At 28.9% G+C, this 22,825-nt stretch overlaps 4 protein-coding genes across 4 annotated transcripts in view; 2 read left to right on the top strand and 2 right to left on the bottom strand.

Annotated features, from left to right (window-relative positions):
* Positions 1-483: 483 nt before the first annotated feature.
* On the bottom strand, positions 484-3,958 carry LOC109600794 (protein disulfide-isomerase A3). Its single transcript, XM_020016971.2, has 6 exons — positions 3,755-3,958; positions 3,436-3,647; positions 3,097-3,325; positions 2,927-3,043; positions 1,442-1,574; positions 484-1,380 (listed from the first exon to the last, which is right to left on the bottom strand). The coding sequence occupies exons 1-6, from the start codon at positions 3,898-3,900 to the stop codon at positions 739-741; spliced, it is 1,479 nt and encodes a 492-aa protein (XP_019872530.1). The 5' UTR covers positions 3,901-3,958; the 3' UTR covers positions 484-738.
* Positions 3,959-5,975: 2,017 nt separating this feature from the next.
* Positions 5,976-22,825, top strand: part of LOC109600793 (xaa-Pro dipeptidase) — an 88,201-nt gene continuing 71,351 nt past the window's right edge. The window contains exon 1 of the mRNA XM_049970707.1: positions 5,976-6,225. Coding sequence (XP_049826664.1) covers positions 6,206-6,225 — 20 coding nt within the window. The 5' untranslated portion in view covers positions 5,976-6,205. The remainder of the gene's footprint in view (positions 6,226-22,825) is intronic.
* Positions 6,388-6,911, bottom strand: LOC109600804 (bolA-like protein 3). The gene is made up of 2 exons (XM_020016987.2): positions 6,755-6,911; positions 6,388-6,700 (listed from the first exon to the last, which is right to left on the bottom strand). Exons 1-2 carry the CDS (start codon positions 6,830-6,832, stop codon positions 6,431-6,433), a joined length of 348 nt encoding a protein of 115 aa, XP_019872546.1. The 5' UTR covers positions 6,833-6,911; the 3' UTR covers positions 6,388-6,430.
* On the top strand, positions 11,144-13,170 carry LOC126266532 (uncharacterized). Its single transcript, XM_049970713.1, has one exon. It carries the CDS (start codon positions 11,390-11,392, stop codon positions 11,843-11,845), a length of 456 nt encoding a protein of 151 aa, XP_049826670.1. The 5' UTR covers positions 11,144-11,389; the 3' UTR covers positions 11,846-13,170.

Here is a 22,825-nt window from a genome sequence, read left to right as displayed (position 1 = left end):
AGTCAAAAAATCCACACAAATTGAATAGCATTGATTTCTTAAAATTTTATCTTACATAATTAAATATTTTAGAACATGACTCGCCATCTGGTTACGAATATCCAAAGGTTTATTTACGACATTGAAGATTTCTCTCTTATAAAGGAAAATAAGAAAAAATGCTCGTTTTATAATTATAATGTCTATTTATACATTAATTGGGCGCCATATTGGTATCATTTTTTTATAAATTGTGTTGCTGAAGTAATAAGAAGGGACGGATCCAATGTATTATTTATAAACAATAGAAAAAGTCACATACTTAATAAATTTACAAATAAATTGTTTGTTAAGGTATACACAGAATCAGGAAATTTTTCTATTTATTACATAGAGGGTAGGACAATTTTGAATTTCAATGAGCATTATTTATTATAAATTTGCGATTTAAACCACTTTTATGATCTAAGTAAGCATGCACTGAAGATGAAATAAAACACACAGTTAAGAAATTTATAAATTATTTATTAAACTATACATAAAATTAGAAATAGTAAAAAATATTTTGGAAATATGTAGAGAACGAGGTCACATCTACAATACTTGAATTTGACATGACAATATTTCAAACACTAATAATGCTTTGTAACGTGTTGAAAATTAAAGGAACAACCTCACAGAAACTCTGAATAAATACCTACACGGTAGTATTTATTTTAAATTGAACGTTTACGAAATAAAAATTGAATAGTACTAAATTTATAGTTCAGTCTTGTCTGATTTTGCATTGCCCTTCCTGTCAAAGCCTTTAAGTTCGTTGGTGGCGTGTTTGGCGATGTATTGCACAAAGTCGTCGACCTCACGTCCACCTTCGTATCTGACCGGAGCATCCTTGGAGTCCTTCGGCGCCCAGTAGATGGTGGGGAATCCCCTGACGTCGTAAGGAGCTGGGACATCGTTAGCGGTGGCGTCCATCTTAGCGATGACAACATCCTCGTTCTTCAGCTTCTCTCCCAGTTCGTCGTAGGCAGGGGCCAACTTCTTGCAGTGTCCGCACCACGGAGCGTAGAATTCAATGAGGGTGTCCTTGCCGTTGTTCACGATCAACTCGTCGAAGTTCTTGGCCACGGCCACCTTAACAGGGGCGTCGTTGCTTTCGGGCAGCGCTTCGGATTTCAGGTACGGTTCCAAGGCGCCCTCCAGAACGTCGGTCACGAACACGGTCAAAGCTTCGACGGAGAACTCGTCCTTCATGATGAACTTCTGGTTCTTGGCGTCGCGGGCAGTCACGATGGGTTTGTCGCCTTTCACGTAGTCCAAACCGTATTCGTTCAGTTCGTGTTGGAAGTCGTCCTTGGCGCTGATGGCGAAGTTGATCTTTCCGGCGAACTCTTTGGCAACCTGATTGGTGAAGAAATGGAGGGTTAGATTTCAAGTGCAACGGAGGCATTTACGATTTTACCTTGAGGATTCTGTTGCGCCAGTAGTTGGTGCCCTTGGGGTTCTTGGTGTAGTCTACGGCGTAGTAGGCGACGACCAATGGGTTCTCGAATTCAGCTTTGTTGTCAGATTTGCGGTGTCCCACCAATCCATGGCTGCAAAAATTAATAGTCTGGTTAATGCAATGAAAAGAGAAACTGCGAAATAAAAACTTAATAATGGCCATCTCAGTCCCCCGATCTAAATCCTATTGAGCACCTTTGGAAAGTATTAGACCGTAGCATCCAAACAAAAACATCAAAAGCAAACAAGAACTTCTTCAAACAAACAAAATATTGAAATATTTGAGTTATTGTTAATTTCTTACGAATATAGATGAAATATTCCATCCTTTTTTCCAGACCAAACCTATTTTTTATTAAAAAAAAAGTAAAAACATGTGAATATAATAACCATAGTGACCAATGGACCGATTTTGCAGTAAATTATTTAATTTTAGTTCAGATTTGCAACAGATTAGCGAAAATATAATACACATAAGACAGAATATAGTGTAATTATTTTAAATAAAATATGAAATATTTTAAATACATTTAATTTAGGTGTGCATTCCCAATTAAATGAATTTACAGCAACATCCTTAAATATACAAATTTATAACAAAGTTATAAATAGTAAAGTTGGACATGTGATAATATGGTTTATACAAATTTTTTTTCTTATCCAATGTAATGGTAAAAATTCTGAATACCATTTTGCTTTTTACCATATAAATATTTGTTTGATAATCTTATCAAAGTAAATATATTAAAATGGGAAAATATATTCACATATTTAAAAAAATAATAAATTCTTTATATAGTTTGAAATTTTTTTGAATAAAATTATTGCGTTTTAACATAGTTTGCTTTAATTATTTACACGTTAATAATAATTGAGATACAACTTTCAGTCTCATGAAGGTAATTTGTATTTAAACCAAAGAATTTGGTAAAAATAATTAATTCAAGAAATTAAATTTGCTGAAAATTTTATGTCTCTTGTCAATATTTGAAATATTAAATTATGTTTTAAAATTATACATTGTACATGTTACATTTCCAGACTATCTAATAACAACAAATTTGCAAGGCAACAATAAATTTTATGACAAACAAATTAAATGCTTAATTACTTGAAATAATGCAATTATGTACAATTTATAATACTAAAAACATTTTATAGGTAAATTATTTAACAACAGTAACTTATTAAAACAAAATAATAAGATCAAATACTGAGATAAAAAAACTTCATCAAATTCTCACATGAATTTAATTAGAAAATTTAAAAAATTGATTATAATAGATGTACCTCAATTATTATCTTAGAGTGTGCACCTAAAAATGTTTGTATAATGATATTTAATGCTTTCTGATGCTTTATCTTAAATTGTAGGTGCAATTTGTTGTATTTGACTCATTTTATACGTCCCAAAAAACTACTGTATTATATTTGATCTACTTACAAATTGCTGTTGATAAAGGTCCTGATGGAGTCAGTGTCAGCTTTGCCACTGTACACAACTTTGCTGGGCTCAAATTTGCTCTCCAAGTGGCTGGGACGGAACAAGACAATGCCATCCCTGCAAAAACCCAACATTTAAAACAGATAACTAGACAACTTTAAGGCACTTACTTGACGCCCTCTTTCTCCAAAACATCCTTGTACGTGGAATGGGCAAAACGAACCTTTTCCCTGAGTTTGTCTGCGGTTTTGAGGAAGACTGCCTTCAAGTCAGACTCCTTTTCGAAGAAACCAACAACGGCCGACTCCTTTTCGGCGTTCAAGAACTTGTTCAATTCCTCCACAGACTTCAATTCCTTGGAGCTGGGGCCTACTTGGGCTCTCATGTATTTGACAATGCCTGAAACATCATCGATGTAACTAATGATCATTGATGAGTTGTCACAGCCACCGAGCCCGGCTCAGAATTATCCGGTGGCTTTAGTGACGTGTCACTGACGGGAAGTTTACCTGGGGCATCACGGGGGCCTTGGTACTCCTGGGAGACCTCGCCGTTGCGGTAGATCTTCAACGTGGGGTATCCACTCACGCTGTTCTTGTTACAAGTCTCTTTGCCGGCCTCGGTACAGTCCACTTTGGCCAGAGCGACCGGTGGGTCGTTTCTGATAAGATCCTCGGCCGCCTTGGCGTATTCCGGCTTCAATCTTTTGCAATGTCCGCACCTGAAATTGCCGGTGAATTGGTTAACGAAAAAAGCCGGATCGAAGACGGCACAAAAAAGCGACAAGTGACGGTGCTTTTTTGCTGGGATAAAGACAGTTTATCTTACCATGGTGCGTAGAACATGACAAGTGCCGTTTCATGTTCGGCAATTCGGGCATCGAAATCCGAATCGCTCAGTTCCAGGACGTCCTCTTCTTTTGCATTGCACGTGTAGGCGACCAAACACAGGGCCAGGAGTTTGTAAACGTGCATCTTGGACCTGTTCCTTGTAAAAACCGTGTAACGTTACACCGGCACCGACTTCCACAATGACTTGGGTTGTCAGGATACTGTATTTTACGTGGCTCACTGTTTGCGCATGTCATTTGATTCAGCGTTGTAAATATCTGATTGGTCCGATTTTTTACTGTATGAATTGTACCGTTCTAATTGGTCGATTTGGTCGATTACAAATCGACGTTACGAGGGAATATTCAATTTTACGAAAATTGCGACTTAAAATGCTTGTTAGGGGTATTAATATTCATGTGTTATTGTTTAATTGCGTTTTAATTTTTTAAAAATACTGAAAATTTGACTTGTAAAAAAATGCTAATACAAACGATTAGGTTATCAGATATTTATTACCGGTGTTTAATGTTGATATAAGTGCTATAAATTTCAGTATCAATAAAATGATAAAAAGTATTTGAATTAATTAAAGTCAATAATACAAATTATTAGGGTATGAAAGTTTTATTATAGTTGCAGAGTAAAAATCAATTAAAAATTATAAATTCGTTCTACAGAAATTATCATATAACTATTGGTACGTGTTTGAATTAAAAATTGAAAATTTGTGTAATGTGGGTTGCATACATAAAACTCAATATATTTAAAATTTAAAATCTTTAGAATATAAAAATATTTATTCTGATGTAAATGATGATGTAAATCTCTGTAATAATAATAATTTTTATCAGAATATTTTTATTGAATTTAACAAAACATGTTTTGAAAAAATATATTTTTGATATCTCACTGGAATAATCTTATAAGAAAAAATAAATTATAAATTTATTCATTGTTTAAATATCTTATTTGAAAAATCTTATATGAAAATTTAAATTTTATATTTATTCGTTTTTTAAATAGCATTTCTTAGAAATGATAATAAAATGAAAATCATAAAAAATTTTCGAAAGTCTTATTAGACCAATCTTATTAAATGTGGATGTTGGGGAATAAATCCCTTATACAAGGCAATAATATAAAGAAAATAATATATGATAATAGGATATTTATAATTCACCTATTTGTAGTTTAAAATTATGAAAATATGTAATTTTCACATTTCTCGAGATATAATTTTTAATGCAAATTTTTTAAAATTCATATAATAATCTGAGAGGGAAAACATTTCTTTTTTTCTTTAAATTCTTATTATTGTCACCAAGATAAATGTAAAATAATAAAATATAAAGTTTGCAAAAATTTTGATTATAAAACTTCTAATAGTAATATTTTTATTTTGAGATATTTTATAAATTTTAACATTTTAAGTGTAAGAAACATATTTTGGAACAATATTTCGAAAATCTTATTAGAACCGTCTTATTAGAAATTGATGTGGGAAAATAAATCATTTATATAAAGAATATAAGTATAATTCACATATTAAGCACTATTTAAATATTTGTTGTTGTCACCAAGATAAATGCAAAATATAATTGTTATTCTAATATTTTTAATATTCTACTAAAAAACTGTTGAAGTCTAATATTGAAAAATCTAGTTTCCATTAAATAATATATTTTGTAACAAACAGTAGTGGTCAGAAAAATAAGATAAAAGTCAACATTTTATAAGATATTTTATATAAGAATTTAATTCAAATTTTGTCCAGTCAATATAAAAATATATTCTAATATTCCATACGTTTTTTTGTCAAACATCTTAAAAATGACTTTAAAGGGACATAATAGACTGATTTGGTTGGCCACAAAAATAATACATTGAAATATTTTTACGTTTTGTGATAGTATTTAACAATTTACAGTTAATAGTAAAAATTAATTATTGTTAGTAGTGAGAAAAAAGTAAATATATAACTTCTTTAAATGTATGCTATTTCTCTGAACATTTATTTTGTTTAAATAAAATTAGAAATTATTATGAATTAGATACAAATGAAGAAGAATATAGGATAATCTTTATAATATAAATATTTTGATAATATTTAATTAAAGGTACCTATTTCCTAATTAACATTTAAGTAATGTGTGCACTTTTTTTGTCCATCACTGTACATTTTAAATTAATACTAATACTTTATTAACTCTTTAAATATTTTAGAAATGTATTGACATTAACTTAATATATTTTATTATTATTATGTAACATTTTATTCGTGGGTGTTTTAACAAATTTTTCTTATTGTTATGGAATCCCAGATATGACAAGTCAATAATATTTAAACTATACATTATCAAGTTGAGGTTATGTCTTTGATGAAACGTCAACTTTAGTTTAAATTGTGTTAAATTACAAAAGTGGGTGTTGGTGATCAAGTGCAGCAATGGCTAAATCATTAAAACAGTAAGTACCCTTTAGATTGACGTCTTTTCCTGCAACTGTCACACAAATATTTGCGTCAGCTGATGCTACCGTCATTCGCACATGACTGAAATCGATAATTCTATAAAACTGCTTGAGAATAAACAAGTGGAGAGGTCGACAAACCAGATAAAAACGCACCTGTTTATGAAAACAATATTATTACTAAAATTTACAACAAAGCTAGCTAGTTGGGTACTCTCGTTTCCACATGAAGTCCATGTATATTCTTGATTTGTTCTTTAAGTGTGTCGTACACTGATCTGTGTTGTTTCACTACGGACAATCCTTTGAAATCTTTGGTTTCTATGAAGATGTTGAACATGGCTCCACAACCTCCGGACACATCTTCGACTGTGATGTTGGTTGCTTCGGGGTATTTCTTTTTTAGTATGGTTGTGATTTCTTGCTCCGTGACGGGACTATGTTGACAAAACTTAGAGGTGGCCCCTAAGTTCTACAACGTACAACTTTTTAATTAACCCAAAAATGAAACAAAATAAATACTTACATTAAAGTAGTTTAGGGTGTTTGTGGGGAACGCGATTTGACGCAGCTTTGTTATAAAACCTCTCAGGATTGTCGTCATTCTTGGTTTTAGTTAATAAACTTTAATTTTAACATGTAGTGGATGAAAGGTTATGTTTAGAGGTTATGTAAAGTAATAGTAAACTTCATGTTAATCTAGCTTTTGATGGCGAGATGGCGTGATTGATTACAGTGCAGCACAGAAATTAAATATACATTTAGTTATCGATTTGAATTTTACTTTAGCTCGTGTAATTTCACACAATTGTCTATTTTTAGATCAAAAATTAATTTAAAAATTGAAACGAACATTAAAATGTCATTTTTATACTTATGTATAATAAGTATAACAATGACTATTATTAATTAATTATTTTTTTAATATATTCATTAAATCTCTACTGTCGTATTAAAGTTTGTGATATTCACAAATATTTACATTATAAAATATATTTGAATAAACAGTTTGATTAAACATTTCCTCAGCCAACAAAAGACAAAGTTAGTTAATGATTATTTGTGTTGAAACACTACGCTGATTGATATGGCGAAACGTGAAAACATTCAGTACTTCAGAAGAGTTAAATAAGTCTGACTTTACGGGGTGGAAAATAAACTTTGCAGCGAGACAGTTTGTACAGTGAATATTTAATATAATTCAGTTCACTTTAATTGAGAATTCTGGAAATGCGCATGATACTTTACAAGATCAACGTCAAAAGCATTTTGTTTGTTAGTTCGTTGGAGAATGTGATAAAATCGGGAATATAATTAAAGGTTATTAAATGTATTTATTACATAATAGGAAAAGCCTCAGTTTACATGGTGAAAATGAACTTTATAAAGAGGCGGTTTGTACAGTGAATATTTAATATTATCGAGGTCCTTTTAATTAAGTACTGTGGATCAACGCGATCAACATCAAAAGCATTTTGTTTATTAGTAATTGATGAAAATAATTAAGTACCATTAAATGTATTTATTACATGGTGGAAAATGAACTATCTAAAAAAGGTAGTTTATACAATGAATATTTAATACATTTACTTCCTCTTAATTGAAACTTTTGAAAGTAAGCACCTTTATTGACTTCGTGATCTGGAGAATAATTAACTATAAAACCATAATATATATTTATTACCTGGACAAAACTGCAATATATTTTTTACAATTATAGTATTACAAGTTCAAAAAATAATAAAATAAAATACTAAAAAATGTATGTTTAATGTTTAAGGGGCAATTTAATTAAATCAACAAACTCTTTTTAATTTAAAATTCTAAAAATGTGCACGTTCATTAAGTTCGTGATGTTTTGGTCAATCTTTTTTAAAAAGTAACTTATATAATTTGTTTATTTGTAGTTGGAGAATTAGAGAAATAATTGAACATAATGCCATAAAATAAATTCAGAATCCTGGCTAAACTTCAAGAGATTTTTTACAATTTATAAAATCTGATAAACTAGTGCTATTGTCACAGAATCTAGGCAAAACGTTTGTTCCATTTGATAAAGCATCCAAACGACTGCCGCAATTTTCGACTTGCAAACCGGAAGGTTTAGCTTTGTTTTCCTAGTGGGAAATTATCGTCACGATAAAAGTTTTGTGAAAAACCGCCTATAATTCCGACAATGGAAACGTACTTTCTTGTTTTACTGTTTTAAATTTAACAAATTTATTTAAGGCAAGCAAACAATTGTAGAAATTATATGTATTATTTTTATTAGAAGTGTAAATTTAAACACGCAAAAGATTTTAGACTTTATTAGCACTGAGTGGGGAAAACCGTTTATGTAAACCGGAAACATTGGTTTCTTCCCAAGACCAGGAAGCTATGTGTGATAAAAGTATTCTTGAAATATATTATGTAAATATTTGACATGCGCACGTAACTTGTGGTTATGTTTTGTTTATGTTTAAAAAATGTTTGTATTAAATAAAATACATAAAGTAAATAATAATATATTTTAACACTTATAATTATTCATTATAATACTTATAATTATTATTAGTTAAAATGCAAATAAAATTACAATATTGTATTTTTTTTTTTAAATAGAGAAACAACTCAAATAAGTGTATAGGATAAATATACACATTAAAAGCATCAAATATTAATTAGAATGCTAGTTATAAAAGTCATTCATAAAATTTCGTATTTGAATGGTTTTATGTAAGTTTTTAATTGGTGTTTCGTTTCGTCTGCCGTAAAAGACGGCGTCCAAACTTATTTAATTTATTATAAGTATTGTTGACTTTAAGGTACTATGGAAATGGGTTTGATTGTTGCGTCAGCAGCACATCTTAGTACAGACGTAGATACTACTACTGTACTACTACTACAGTACTGTACGTCATGGTATAGTACATTTTAATTTAATAATATACATTTAAATAAAATATATTACATGTATACGAAAATTAATTATTATAACAACACTTCCAAATTCTAACTAAAAACTAGTCGTTTAAATTATCTCTGATGTTGTACTCAGTGGTGATAGGCTTAAGGGAGAATCTGAGATCATTTAACAAATTGCTATATACAGTAGTGGCCATAATAATATCTGTATTACTTGAACTGGATATATATATTAATATATTATTATTATTAAATGGGCTAAAATAATAAAACAAAAAGAATATTATATAAAGTGTTAATGTTAAATTAAATAACACCGATTTAATTATTAAAAATCCCTTTAAAAATTAAAGTTGCTATATTTATGTCCAGCACAATGCAGAAAAATATATGTAACATTTTATAGTAAACAACAATATTAAATTAATATTATTTTAACAGTAAATAAAAGAGGCTAAAAAATTAACATTTTAAAAAGTTGCTATAATAATGACCACTACTGTATATGTTTTGTATACTTAGTGGACAAAAGTTGAATTACATTATTTTATGAAATATATTTCAAAATGTTTAATTTTAAATTTTGTGCAGTTTCTTCGACGAGTACCGTATTTGTGGCCTGATTTTCAATTAATTGTTCCAATTTGATCGACGTTATGAGAGGTATAAAAATTTATAAATCACACCTGGACAGTACGTTACAAAAATTTTGAATAACCAGCCAGATCTAGTTCCAAACGAAAATCCGTACGTGTGGAATTATAAAAAAAAAAAAATTGTAAATGAGGATTTATAAAAAATATATCTCTTATCTCCTAATGGAAATTTTAAGTTCTGTCTAAATGCTAACAAAAATAATATTATATAAAGTGTTAACGTTATATTAAATATTATACATATTATATATTATAAATATATGCCGATTTAATCATTAAAAATCCTTTTAAAAAAATAAAGTTGCTATATTTATGTCCAGCACAATGCAAAAAAATATATGTAACATTTTATAGTAAACAACTATAGTAAATTAAAATTATTTTAATAGTAAATAAAAGAGTTATGGCTAAAAGATTTAACATTTTAAAAAGTTGCTATAATAATGACCAGTACTGTATGTATTTTGTATACTTAGTGGACAAAAGTTGAATTACATCATTTTATGAAATATATTTCAAAATGCCAATTGTTCGTTCCAATTTGATCGATGTTACGAGAGGTATAAAAATTTTTAAATCACACCTGGACAGTACGTTACAAAAATTTCGAATAACCAGCCAGAATTAAATAAAAAAACTTTTGTCTTAATGCTGAAATTATTATTAGAAAAAAGTAGATTTTTATTTTGCGCAGAGGGGTAAAACTATTGTGTAAACTGGTTTGTTGTCTAAAACGGGGAAACAGTCCAAACAATCAAATAAATGTACAGGGTAATTTTTTTTATCGACTAACATCTGTGAAACAGGTGAAAACCGCCTTTTTAAAAAAACCGGTGCCACAATCGCCGCAAACCGGAAGCGTCGCTCCGCGTCCTCCCCGAGAAGCCCGGGAAAAACCGCGGTTTACGTGCGTGCACCCCGTATAACATCTCGGGTTTTGTAAAAGCCGGTCTTTGTGCTAAAAATAATCATATTGATCAATCGGGGTATTTTTAACAAACCAATCGCATTAAAACGCGGATATGACCGGACGAAAACTGTGCCGTCGAAGAACCGACACGGCCAGTTTGGCCGTTCGAAACGGACGTTACTTAATCCGACGAAAGGTTTTGTTTCGTTCGCAAATTGAAAAATGTAAATAAATATCACCCCCCTCCCACTGTTGTTTGTCTACCTACCATTCTCGTCAGAGACGTAACGTAACCTTGATTCGCCGGTTACTACGCCACTTCTGTGTTTACATTCTGTGTTATTTTCGGTTTTTCGCCATTAAATCGAGTGGATTTGATTGGAAACGCATGCTAGGCGAATAGTTGGGACGGTTTAGTAAAGATTTGGCGAGCCACGACACGGGGAAGTGGCCGAAAAGTGTAATGTTTACATGGGACTACTTTTCGTGCGCGCACCCAAACAACAGTTAATGAGGCGGTGTAGTACAAGTGGCGCTCCAGTCGTAGAGAAGCTGTCGAACGGCACAGTCACGCCGGTTCAAAAATAGTAAATACAACAAATCAGTTTGTTTTGATTGTGAGCAGTCAGTTGTGTGCGATTGGTACGATCACCACGTTCGCATCGTCTGGTACGGGAAATAGTGTTGAATGCCCGAAATAATGCCTTCGGCCGATATGCGTACGATGACGACGATGAGTGGCAACCAAATAAAGTCGCCCGAGTTCAACATCAGTTCGAAGGACGTGGAGGGCCTGGTGCTGGAGATCAAGGAGAACTTAAGGCTGTCGGCGGCGAGCACGATGAAAGCGTTGCCGTGCAGCCACCTTTCGAGGAAGTCGTCGCGAGCGTCGCCGTACCGTGTGCCGGGGAAGTTTGGCTGCGAGACGGGCTGCGACGCCGCCTGCATGAGGAAGAACCGACGCAAGCCGCAACAGGACACGACAGAGGATCCGTACGAGCTGCTCCAGAAGCTGCTGAGGGACGGCAGTCTGGTCAACGAGGCGGTGAGACGGGTCAAGCTCGGGCTGTCGCCGAAGCAAAGATACTTCTACGAGTCCGACGAGGAGTCCAGTCCGGTCCTGCGGTTCTACACGGACAATTAGGACGTTTCCTTCGCCCGTTCCTTCGTTCATCCGTTCGTTGCGTTTATGTTGGTTAATTTATTATTGTTCCTTTAATTACTAGTGAGTGTTTGTTGTGAGTAAATGGGATTGATTGTTGCGTCAGCAGTACATGCCAAAGAGACAGACGTAAGAACACTACTACTACGGTACCGTACGGCACAGTACAGTACACTCTAATTTAATAACATAGATTCATACGAAAATAAATTAAATTACCTTGTGGAATTTCTGGTTATCACATGAAAATTCATTATTATTATTATTATTATTATTAATATTCTATTATCGTTGTTGTCCACCACTTTCAAAGTCTATTTAAATTTATAAAACTACTCGTCCTTTTAATTGTCTCTGGTATACTACTTAGTATTAATACGCTTAAGGGAGAATCTAAGATCATTTTACAAAATGCTACATACGCTTAATTACTGAAAAACAAACCGGACATTATGAAAATGAAAAATTCTTAGGTGTAGTGTAATGTTTAGTTTTCACAAATGATTCTATATTACTCCGTATCTGTGATGTATTTGTAGCCTCCCGTTTTTCAAATTTATTGTCCCGATTCGATCAGTGCTGCGGGAAGGATAAAACTTTTGGAACCACACCTGGCCAGTACCCTACAAAAATTTCGAATAACCAGCCAAGTTTGGTTCCAAAAGAGAAATCGGTAGGTGTGAAAATATTTAAAAAATAAAACCTTTGTAAATAATTGAGATCTACGGATCTATAAAAAAAATATATGCCTTTTAGGTTCTATTGGAAATTTTAAATTCCGTTTTTTAATGCTCTGTACCTACATTTTATGTAATTTTTAATTGTTTTGTTGAACTTTCTACCCAATGTATTAGTCAGTTCAATGCATTTGCAAGTATTTTTATTTCAAATAAAAAAAAAAAAACACTGAACTGATTCTATTTGCTATTCTTGTGATATATATTTGTTATGCAAAAAATATGCGAAAATTGTGATTTTTATATCCACTTTAGTAGAGATGCATTTGAATTTTTTGACTGTGTTCTTTAGGTTTTAGAATTATTATTATTAATGGACAAAATGGGTTACACGATTACGTTTTCGTTTAGTTTCAACGACTATTTTTTTTTTTTGATCGTCACTATCCTAACGTTTAGTTTAACATAATTAGACATAAATTTGATCTGTGTGACGTCAAATTTATGTAGGTTTATTTATGTACGTTTTTGTTACATTTGCAATGATAAAACATGTGGCTACAAACTATTGATGCCTGTGGCATCCTATGTATCATATGTCCCAAAATAAACATTTTGTTGATTATGAAATTGTTTGTTTTACAACATTCCCAAATTACCCTAAAAATTTCCTAGTAATAACTCAAAATTTTACTACAAATAATTGAAATTTGTAACTAGTAAAATGTAATATGGAAGTTACAAATGTGTGTTCTCAAAAACTGACACTAAAAAAACACCAAATATTAATGAGTATATTAATTAAAAAGCTATTTATACAAGCCATTCATAAAAGTTTGCATTTGAATGGTTTTGTGTGTTTTTAATTGGTGTTTCGTTTCGTCTGCCGTAAAAGATGGCCTCCAAACATATTTGGGTGATTCTAGGTATTGCTGACTTTAGGGTACTACAAAACTGGAATTGACTATTGCGTCAGCAGTACAAGCTAGAGACAGACGTGAGTACTACCAGTGTACCACTACCTACTACTACTACTACAGTATTGACGTCATGATACGGTATATTCTAATTTAATAATATAGATATTGATAAAAAAAATATTTATGAATACCATACGAAAATTAATTATTATTATTATTATACTAACGTCGTTGTGCAACAATTTCAAATTCTATTTTATTTCAATAAGTAATTGCTTCTGTTTAATTCTGATATGCTTTAGGGAGAACAAACTTATTAAAATATATTAAATATATGAAATGTACTACTTGAATGTATGCCAGTACCTATAATGTTTGTTTTATTGTTATAATAATGTCTATTGTCCAACTGGTCAATCTAATTTTCTTTAAAAAATGGCGTATTTTTATATTTTTCAATGGAGAAAATTGTGATAATTTTTTATTTTATGGTCTGCTTTTGTTTATTATAATTATTTAATCGTTGGTCGAAGTGAATCTGTAAAAAAAATTATAATTTAGCGTTGCCAAATTTGAGAGAAACAAGAAGAGACGTCTTATTAAGAAATTTAGAGTAACCGGCAAAGTGGTAACTACGAAAAAATATTTCTGAATTCGAAAAAATTTATAAAGACATTGTTGAGTCAGCAATACAGTACCGTACGGCATAGTACAGTACACTGTAATAACTCAAAATTTTACTGAAATAAACAACAAAATTGAAATTTGTAACTAGTAAAATGTATTATGGAAGTGACAAATGTGTGTTCTTAAACATTGACATTAAAATACACCAAATATTAATGAGTATATTAATTAAAAAGCTATTTATACAAGTCATTCATAAAAGTTAGCATTTGAATGGTTTTGTGTTTTTAATTGGTGTTTCGTTTCGTCTGCCGTAAAAGATGGCCTCCAAACATATTTGGGTGATTACAGACTTTAGGGTACTATGAGACTATTACGTCAGCAGTATATGCTAGAGACAGACATGAGTACAACTACTGTACTATTACTACACTACAGTACTGACGTCATGATAGCGTACATTCTAAGTTAATAATATAGGTTCAAATAAAAAAAATATCTATATTATATTATATATCATACGAAAATTAATAATTATTATTAATATTCCAACTGGATATTATGAAAGTGAAAAATTCTTATGTGTAATGTTTAGTTTTCACGAATGACTCCCGTTTTTCAGTTTATTGTCCCGATTCCATCAGTGCTACGGGAAGAATAAAGCTTTTTGAACCACACCTGGGCAGTACCCTACAAAAATTTCGAATAACAAGCCAGGTTTGGTTCCAAAAGAGAAATTGGTAGGTGTGAACATATTTAAAAAATAAAACCTTCGTGAATAATTCTATGAATCTACAAAAAACAAAACAAAATGTAGATATATTATTAGATATGAGTTTAAATTTTTTGATTGTGCTTTTTAGCTTCTATAATTATTAATGAACAAAATGGTATATACAATTACGTTTTTGTTTAATTTCAACGACTTGTTTTATTCATTTCTATCCTAACATTTATTTTAACTTAATTACACGTAAAGTTTGATCTGTGTGACGTCAAATTTATTTAGGTTTATGTACATTTTTGTTACATTTGTAACGATAAAACATGTGCCTAGGTATCATGTGTCCCAAAATAAATATTTTATACATTGTGATATTGTTTGATATAAAAATAACCCTAAATAATCCCAATGTTAGATGAACACCCAATATTTTATTCAAAGATACAACGAAATTCAAATATGAACATGGCCCAAAATAATATGGAAGTTATAATAACTCAAACAATTAAATATTAATTAGACTGTGAGCCATTGAGGAAAGTCAAATTTGCACGGTCTTATGCAAAGTTTTCATTGATGTTGTTCCATTTCGTCTGACGTAAAAGATTGCCCCAGTGCATTTTGGGTTATTATATTGTTTACTTAGGGGTATCACGAAACTCCAGAAAAATTTACCTGAAGTGGACCAAAACAAACGTTCTACCTGGTCTTGAAACGTTTCCGAGAACGTTGCCCAAATTGTATAAACCTTGGAAATTGGACTGGAAAAAACGAGAAGAAAAAATGAGTTATGTGTGTATTTGTATGTTTATTAAAGCCTGGAAATAAATTTAGAATTAAAATAATCCTGCATATTTTTGGAGTTCGATTCTATGTGTTTAAATTCCAACCACATGATTCAAAACTAGGCTCAATAAAATGTTGTTTCGGATAGTGGACTTCTTGTAATGTAACACAATAACCAAGTATCGCCCATTTAATTAGAAAACAAACAATATCGTTAAATGGAAACAAATAAATGTTTATTAAAGCCTGAAAGTAAATTTAAAAACAAACTATCCTGCGTATTTTTGGAGCTTGATTCTTTGTGTTTAAATTCCAACCACATGATTCAAAACTAGACTCAATAAAATAATGTTTCAGATAGTGGACTTCTTGTAATGTAACACAATAACCAAGTGTCGCCCATTTAATTAGAAAATAAACAATATCATTAAACGGAAACAAATAAATGTTTATTTAAAGCTAGTGATTATAATATGTAAAGTAGTAGAGATAATTATGTTTTAAAAATAAGGTCCAATTTTAATTTAAAAATCGTTTCTTGACTTTTATTGGAAATTCGTCGGTTATTTCATATGCACATTATTTCAAATTAAGTAAAGCAAGGTCGATTACAAACCGCTGTCTGTTAAAAAATTTGTTTTTGCCTTTGTGTTTTCAAACAGTTTTTCTCCATTTCAACAATCACAATGTGTATTAAATATTAAATTTATCAATTCAGTTAGAATTTTAAAAGGATTTTCGGTAAATTAAATTGTTTTATTTAATAACATGTGTCAAATTAATAATAGAATAAAACAAAAGGAGTAAGTAGTCTAATCTAAGCCACATGTGAAGGTCAGGTTCTAAGTTCCACGACATTTTTATTACTTCCTGCTGTTTCAGTAGTGGCCAGTTTTTTTTTTAAAAACAAAAATAAAATGTAAATTTTCAGGGGGTCTGTAATAAATACATTTAAAATTTATCTTGTTTGTATTATTTGCAATTCAATGCAGTCTTATATCAATTGTATGTCATTAAATCATAAATTCAAAGTTTGCTTAAGTAATCGATTATCGTAATATTTTGAATTAACCTTAATAATAGGTATTGATTACAGGGTGTGTCAGATTGGTTCAGTTTCTGAAAAATTCATGTACTTTTGAACGATTTCTATGAAGTTAATAACTTTACTCCATTTTCATTTAATAATATTTTCTGCAGGCACTATTTGATGTAGTATTAAATATATTATAGACGTCTTTGCTTTTAAAATGTTGGAAAAAATCAAGATTTTCAAAAATATATAATATTTGACATAATAAATTAATATATAAAGATATTTCTGGGAAACTTTGAGATAACTAATATTGTTGTGTGTGAAACAAAGAGGCATAACTGATAATTTAATTCAACCTAACCTAACTTAACCTAACTTTATTTTAAAACAATATATTTCTTTTATATTTCGAAATAATATTTTTTCCAAAGAAAATTATAGTCAAATTTTCCTTTAAAATATCAAAAAACATAAAAAATATATAATATTTGAGATAATAAATTATCTTTTAGTTAAGATATGATATTTCTGGTAAATTTTGAGATAATTAATATTATTGTCTGTGAAACAAAGAGGGCATAACTGATAATTTACTTCAACCTAATCTAACCTAACTTTAATATAAAACAATATATTTATTTTATATTTCGAGATAATATTTTTTTCAAAGGGAACTATAGTTGAATTTGCTTTTAAAATATCAGAAAATATTATGTTTTTCAAAAATATTTAATTTTTGACATTATCTTTAAGTTAAGATATAAAAATTTCGAGATAACTAACATTATTGTAGGCAGGGCGTAACTGATACTTTGCTTCTGCCTAACCTAACCTAACTTTATTTTAAAATTTCGAGATAAGCTTTCAAAATGTCAAAAAAAAAACATTTTCTAAAAATATATAACATAATGATATAATAAATTACCTTTAAATGGCGACTTAATGATATTTCTAGTAAATTTTGAGATATCTAATATTGTCTGTGGAACAAAACGGTCGTAATTTATAATTTATTTTAAACTAACCTAATTTAACTTTATTTTAAAAGATTATATTTCTTTTATATTTCGGGATACATTTTTTAAATAGGAAATTGTTACCTTTAAAATGCCCCAAAAAAAATTAAATTCTCCAAAAATATATGATTTTTAATATAATTAATATTTTTAGTTAACACAATGATGTTTTTGGTAAATTTCGAGATAACTAATATTGTTGTCTGTCAAATGGAAGCTATAGTCAAATTACCGATATTAATTTAAGTTAATAGTACTTTTGACAAATTTCATATTACCTTACACTAATTTTTGTGTTTCATAGACTCAAATTGTCTCGAAATTTATCAGAAATATTGTTATATCTTAGCTAAAAATAATTTAATATATCAGAAATTATATGTTTGAAAAGCTTGATTTTTATCCAACCTCTTAAAGGCAGATTAATAATGTAATAATCGATTTTTGTGAAGTAAGTTGTACGTATTATCTCGAAATTTTAAGGAGGTCTGTCAAGTGCCAGTTTTTGTAGATATTCCAGAAACTCTCAGAGATATCACAATGGGATTTGTGGCAATCGTCTAAAAAAATTGGCCACGTACTTTTCCTATCTAGAACCAATTTTGATATAATTTTACTATTCCCTTTAAAATGTTAAATAACGAAATAGATTAAAAATAATAATAATAATAAAAATTGAAAAAGTTTAATTTTAGAACAATATTGTTTAATAAAGATAGTGCGACAAAATTGAAATACGTATTGTCCATAGTAAGATAAGATAACACACAATGAAAATAAATATTACTCACTGTCATATAACAATGAGTAACAGAAATTCTGTATTGTTTTTGTAAACACACTTAAAAAACTTAAGAGAGATTTTTAAACCGACCATAACGAACCAAAATAATAACAACAATAACAACAACAACAACCTAAATTTCTCGTTTTGTTAATATCGAAAACTACAATGAACGCAAGTTAGAAAACGAAACATAAGGTGTTCTAAAAATATGATGTTCCACATAAATGAAAAATGTTGCCCAATTAACCGTAATGTGATTTTGAGCCGGATTTAGAACGACATCAGGAAACTGAACTTAAACGGCCGATATCCAAGACACACGAAATGTTCGCGCTGGTTTAAATAACCGATCATGTAAAACGGACGGTCTTGTTTTGGTGTTTTGGCCGTGAATCTCAACAAAAACAAATCTCCTTCGTGTATCGGCTGCGGTGGTTATTTTTAAGTCGCTAAGTCGTCGAATTCCTATCGTTTTTCGTATACATTATGTAAAGTACTGTTTTCCGACCGTTACGTATGCGTATTTTGTGTTTGTTTCTCTTCTAATCGGGCGACCCACAGTGGGACGACTTTAGCCAAAATCTTAATAAAAAATCTGAAATAATAAATATTATTATAAACAATTTTATAGTTAAAACTTCACATTTTCATAATGTGGTCTCAAAACATAAAATTGAAAGTTATATAGGTGTTTAAAATGAATGTATATCTGTAAAAAGACAGTTCAGAATGTTTTACATAATTTTGGCTGACGTCAAAGTGTGATAACTCCTTATAAAATTAACTTATAGAAGAGTTTGATACATTAAATTAAATATAAATATCTTCTTTATATCTTTGACTGGGGAAGGTGTTAATATACAGAGTGATTCACCTAAGTTATTCATTAGAAGTTTATGGAGAGCAAAAGAAGGTATTGATTTGAAATGTTTATCCCGTATATTTTTGGATTTTTAAATACTACATATAAATGAAGAAAATGGCTATCCAAACCCAATAGTTTCTTTAGTTTATTACTTAATAAACTTTTTTGAAAAATTTTTGAGATATGATGGCCTAAAATGTCTGTCAAATCACCAATTTTGATGGTCGAAAATTCATTTTTAGTATACTCATTAACCAATGATCATCCTACAAGGTGACATTATTAGTGCTCCCAAATTATATACAGGGTGTTCATTATTTTTGTTTAATTTTGTGCTTTATAATTAATTTATTAGAAAAATTTAGAGAAACTGGCCAAAAAATTTGTTCGAAAAACTTGAAAGAAAATCGATCACGGGATAATTCGAAATGTTAAATTAAATAACTCAGATTTAATCATTAAAAATCCCTTTCAAAATTAAAGTTGCTTTATTTATGTTCAGCTCAATTCAGAAAAATGTATATAACATTTTATAGAATGAGTAGTTTTTATAATACTGTAAAAAGCAACAATAATTATTTAATATTATTTTAACAGTTCACATTAAATAATAGAGTATGGCAAAACTATATAACATTTTAAAAAGTTGCTATAATAATGTCCACCACTGTACGTATATAATTGTATTTCATGGCTATACAAATTATTATAATATTTTACTTTATTTAGATATAAAGTACAATTATTAGTAAATGAGTAAATTGATAACAATTTAATTAAAATTTAAAATTAGTGGAAATACCAATTATCAAATTAAATACATTTAAAGAATAACAAAAATGATTTTACTTTTAAAAATCGTCATAAAATTTTAATAAAGTATAAAAATTATTGAACACATCTTTAAAAATGCCAAATTAATTACCTTTAAATATTATAAAAAATGTGTATTTACACATCCTTAAAAATACCAAATTAATTACCTTTAAATATTGTGTAAATACACACACAAATTTAAGTAAAAATTTAAAATTAGTCGAAAGCTTAGATGTAAAATTAGTATCATTTAAAAAATGACAAAAATAACTACTTCCATTTTTTTATTATATAAATTGTAGTTTATTTTTAAACATTTAAAACAAAAATGAGTAAATAAAATAAAATTCTAATTAATTCTTAAAAAAGAACTTTGAGAAAATTCAGAACATTATTAAAAATTAAAAATTAATAAATTGATTATACATAAATATTATAAAAATTGAGATAATGGATAAAAATTTAAGTAAAACTTAAAATTAGTGTAAATCTCAATTATCCAATTAAACATATTTAAAGGATAATAAAAATGAATCTACTTAATTTTGTTTAAATATTTAAAACAAAAATGAGTAAATAAAATAAAATTATAATAAACTCTAAAAATAATTGAACACACCTCTAAAAATGAACAATTGACAAATTAATTACAGATAAAAATTCCAGCAAAATTTAAAATTAGTAGAAAGCTTAATTGTCAAATTAATGTCATTTAAAAATAACAGAAATGACTAAATAAAATAAAATTCTAATAAATTAATTAAATTGAATATTACAATAATTGAATAAATAGATAAAAATTTAAGTAAAATTTAAAATTAGTTGATATCTCAATTATCAAATTAAATACATTTAAAGAATGACTACTTAATTATTTTGTATTGTAATAAACGAAAAACTTACATTCTTAAAAATGAACAATTAACATATTAATTACATTTAAATATTATGAAAATTATGTAAATAGATAAAAAATCAAGTACTTAAAATTGATGGAAATCACAATTATTTAATTACATTAAAAAATCATTCAATTTAATTTTTTTGGGATAAAAATAAATTAATATCGTTATAAAATTGATTATTTACATTATCTTTATTATATAATATTTTTGGAAAAATGATTAAGCCAATCTTGTTTTTATTGTGTAAATAAAGGAATTTTTCTATTAAATTATTCGTAAAATATTAATAAATTATTGTTATTATATTGTACTTATAGTTTGTATTTCATGGCTATACAAATTATTATAATTTTTTATTTTATTTAGATATAATGTACAATTATTTTAAAGTAAATTAGAAAAATATATGTGTTCCTATGTCACCTAATAAGGACGCGAGTCAATTTCGTCCACAATCATGGTGTTCCGTCCCACGGTGCGGTGGCCACGTGTCCGTCTGGGTTTATTCCCAAAATTACGTTATCACCGATCGGTTAGATACACGAATTATGTAAGACGCCGATCCGTTTTGTAAATAGGCCTAGAGACGTGTGTGCTTGTGTTAATGGTTCCATCAACCTCCCGTCGAAAAAATAAAGGAAACCTTGGGACTATTTGCGTTAAATTTTTCACCGGTTTTGCTCAACCGGCGTCGCGTCCGAACGCGCTATTTTCGTTGCGCCTTATCTCTAGGAAGTCGCGAAACATGTGGACCCCACGAACCGTTCATTTCTTTCGCGTCGGGCGGGACACTCGATCGGCCCGCCGCACTTGCCAAACAGGAAGCGGGAGTCCTCCCAAAAATTCCGTCCGACCGTAATTACGTTTGCGATTCTTTTCTCGGATTTTAACGACGACTTTTTTTTTTTTTTTGTTTGTTTGTTTAAAGCAAATTGTCCCGATTCTGTCAGACGAAACGGAAATTTGATCTGGGTCGATTGTTCTGGAAGTCTGGAGGCGTTCGGGATTTAATCTCCTGTTCGCTAAATATGATTTTTGATGATATTTTAAGTTTATTGATTCCTCAATTGACTTGAAATAATTTTTACAACATTAATTTTTTATTTTTATTGATTAAGAATAATTAAAATTAAAAATAATCTGAAATGAATGGAAAAGTTAATTATATTATATAAATATTTCAAATTTATCCTTGATATAATTTACAGTTATTAAATTAAAATTTTTGAAGACTATTTAACATTTTTACAATATTTAAAAATTGTAAACATGATTAAAAGTTTGAAAACATTAAGTACATTTTTTTAATATTTTAAGAAAAGGGTGAAATATAATATAAATAAATTTTTAAATTTAATAATAATTATTATTAAATAATGAATATGCATTTTTGTAATTATTATTTGTAATTGAAAATTGTTATATAAAGTTAGAACTAAACTAAAATTCAAGTAAAACTTAAAATTAATAAAAATCTTAATTATCAAATTAAAAACTAACAAAAATAATTTTAAATAATTTTTTATGATTTAATTTGTAGTTTAGAATTAAAAACTTTTGAATATTTAATAAAAAAACTGTAATTAAAATAAAATTCTAATAAATTTAAAAAATTACTGAACATACTTAAAATTGAACAATTGATACATTAATTACACTTAAATATTATAAAAACTGTGCAAAAGCTAAAAATTCAAGTAAATTTTAAAATTAGTTGAATTTTTAATTAATTACAAAATTAATTACATTTAAAAAATAACAAAAACTATTAAAATTTTTTATAATATAGTTTTACAGTTTAAA

This window comes from Aethina tumida, chromosome 1, assembly GCF_024364675.1.
Source record: "Aethina tumida isolate Nest 87 chromosome 1, icAetTumi1.1, whole genome shotgun sequence".
Classification (NCBI taxonomy): domain Eukaryota; kingdom Metazoa; phylum Arthropoda; class Insecta; order Coleoptera; family Nitidulidae; genus Aethina; species Aethina tumida.
Note: the sequence above shows the minus strand (reverse complement) of the source record. Positions and strands in the feature narration are given on the sequence as shown.

What these genes read in the sequence shown, in the direction of transcription:
- LOC109600804 (XM_020016987.2), bottom strand. Translation starts at nt 6,832, where the DNA reads ATGACGACAATCCTGAGAGGTTTTATAACAAAGCTGCGTCAAATCGCG. An exon ending in ACACCCTAAACTACTTTAAT is followed by an intron (nt 6,701 to 6,754) that starts GTAAGTATTTAT and finishes TGTACGTTGTAG; the next exon opens with AACTTAGGGGCCACCTCTAA.
- LOC109600794 (XM_020016971.2), bottom strand. Translation starts at nt 3,900, where the DNA reads ATGCACGTTTACAAACTCCTGGCCCTGTGTTTGGTCGCCTACACGTGC. An exon ending in AGGCCCCCGTGATGCCCCAG is followed by an intron (nt 3,326 to 3,435) that starts GTAAACTTCCCG and finishes ATGATGTTTCAG; the next exon opens with GCATTGTCAAATACATGAGA. An exon ending in GGCGCAACAGAATCCTCAAG is followed by an intron (nt 1,381 to 1,441) that starts GTAAAATCGTAA and finishes TTCACCAATCAG; the next exon opens with GTTGCCAAAGAGTTCGCCGG.
- LOC126266532 (XM_049970713.1), top strand. Translation starts at nt 11,390, where the DNA reads ATGCCCGAAATAATGCCTTCGGCCGATATGCGTACGATGACGACGATG.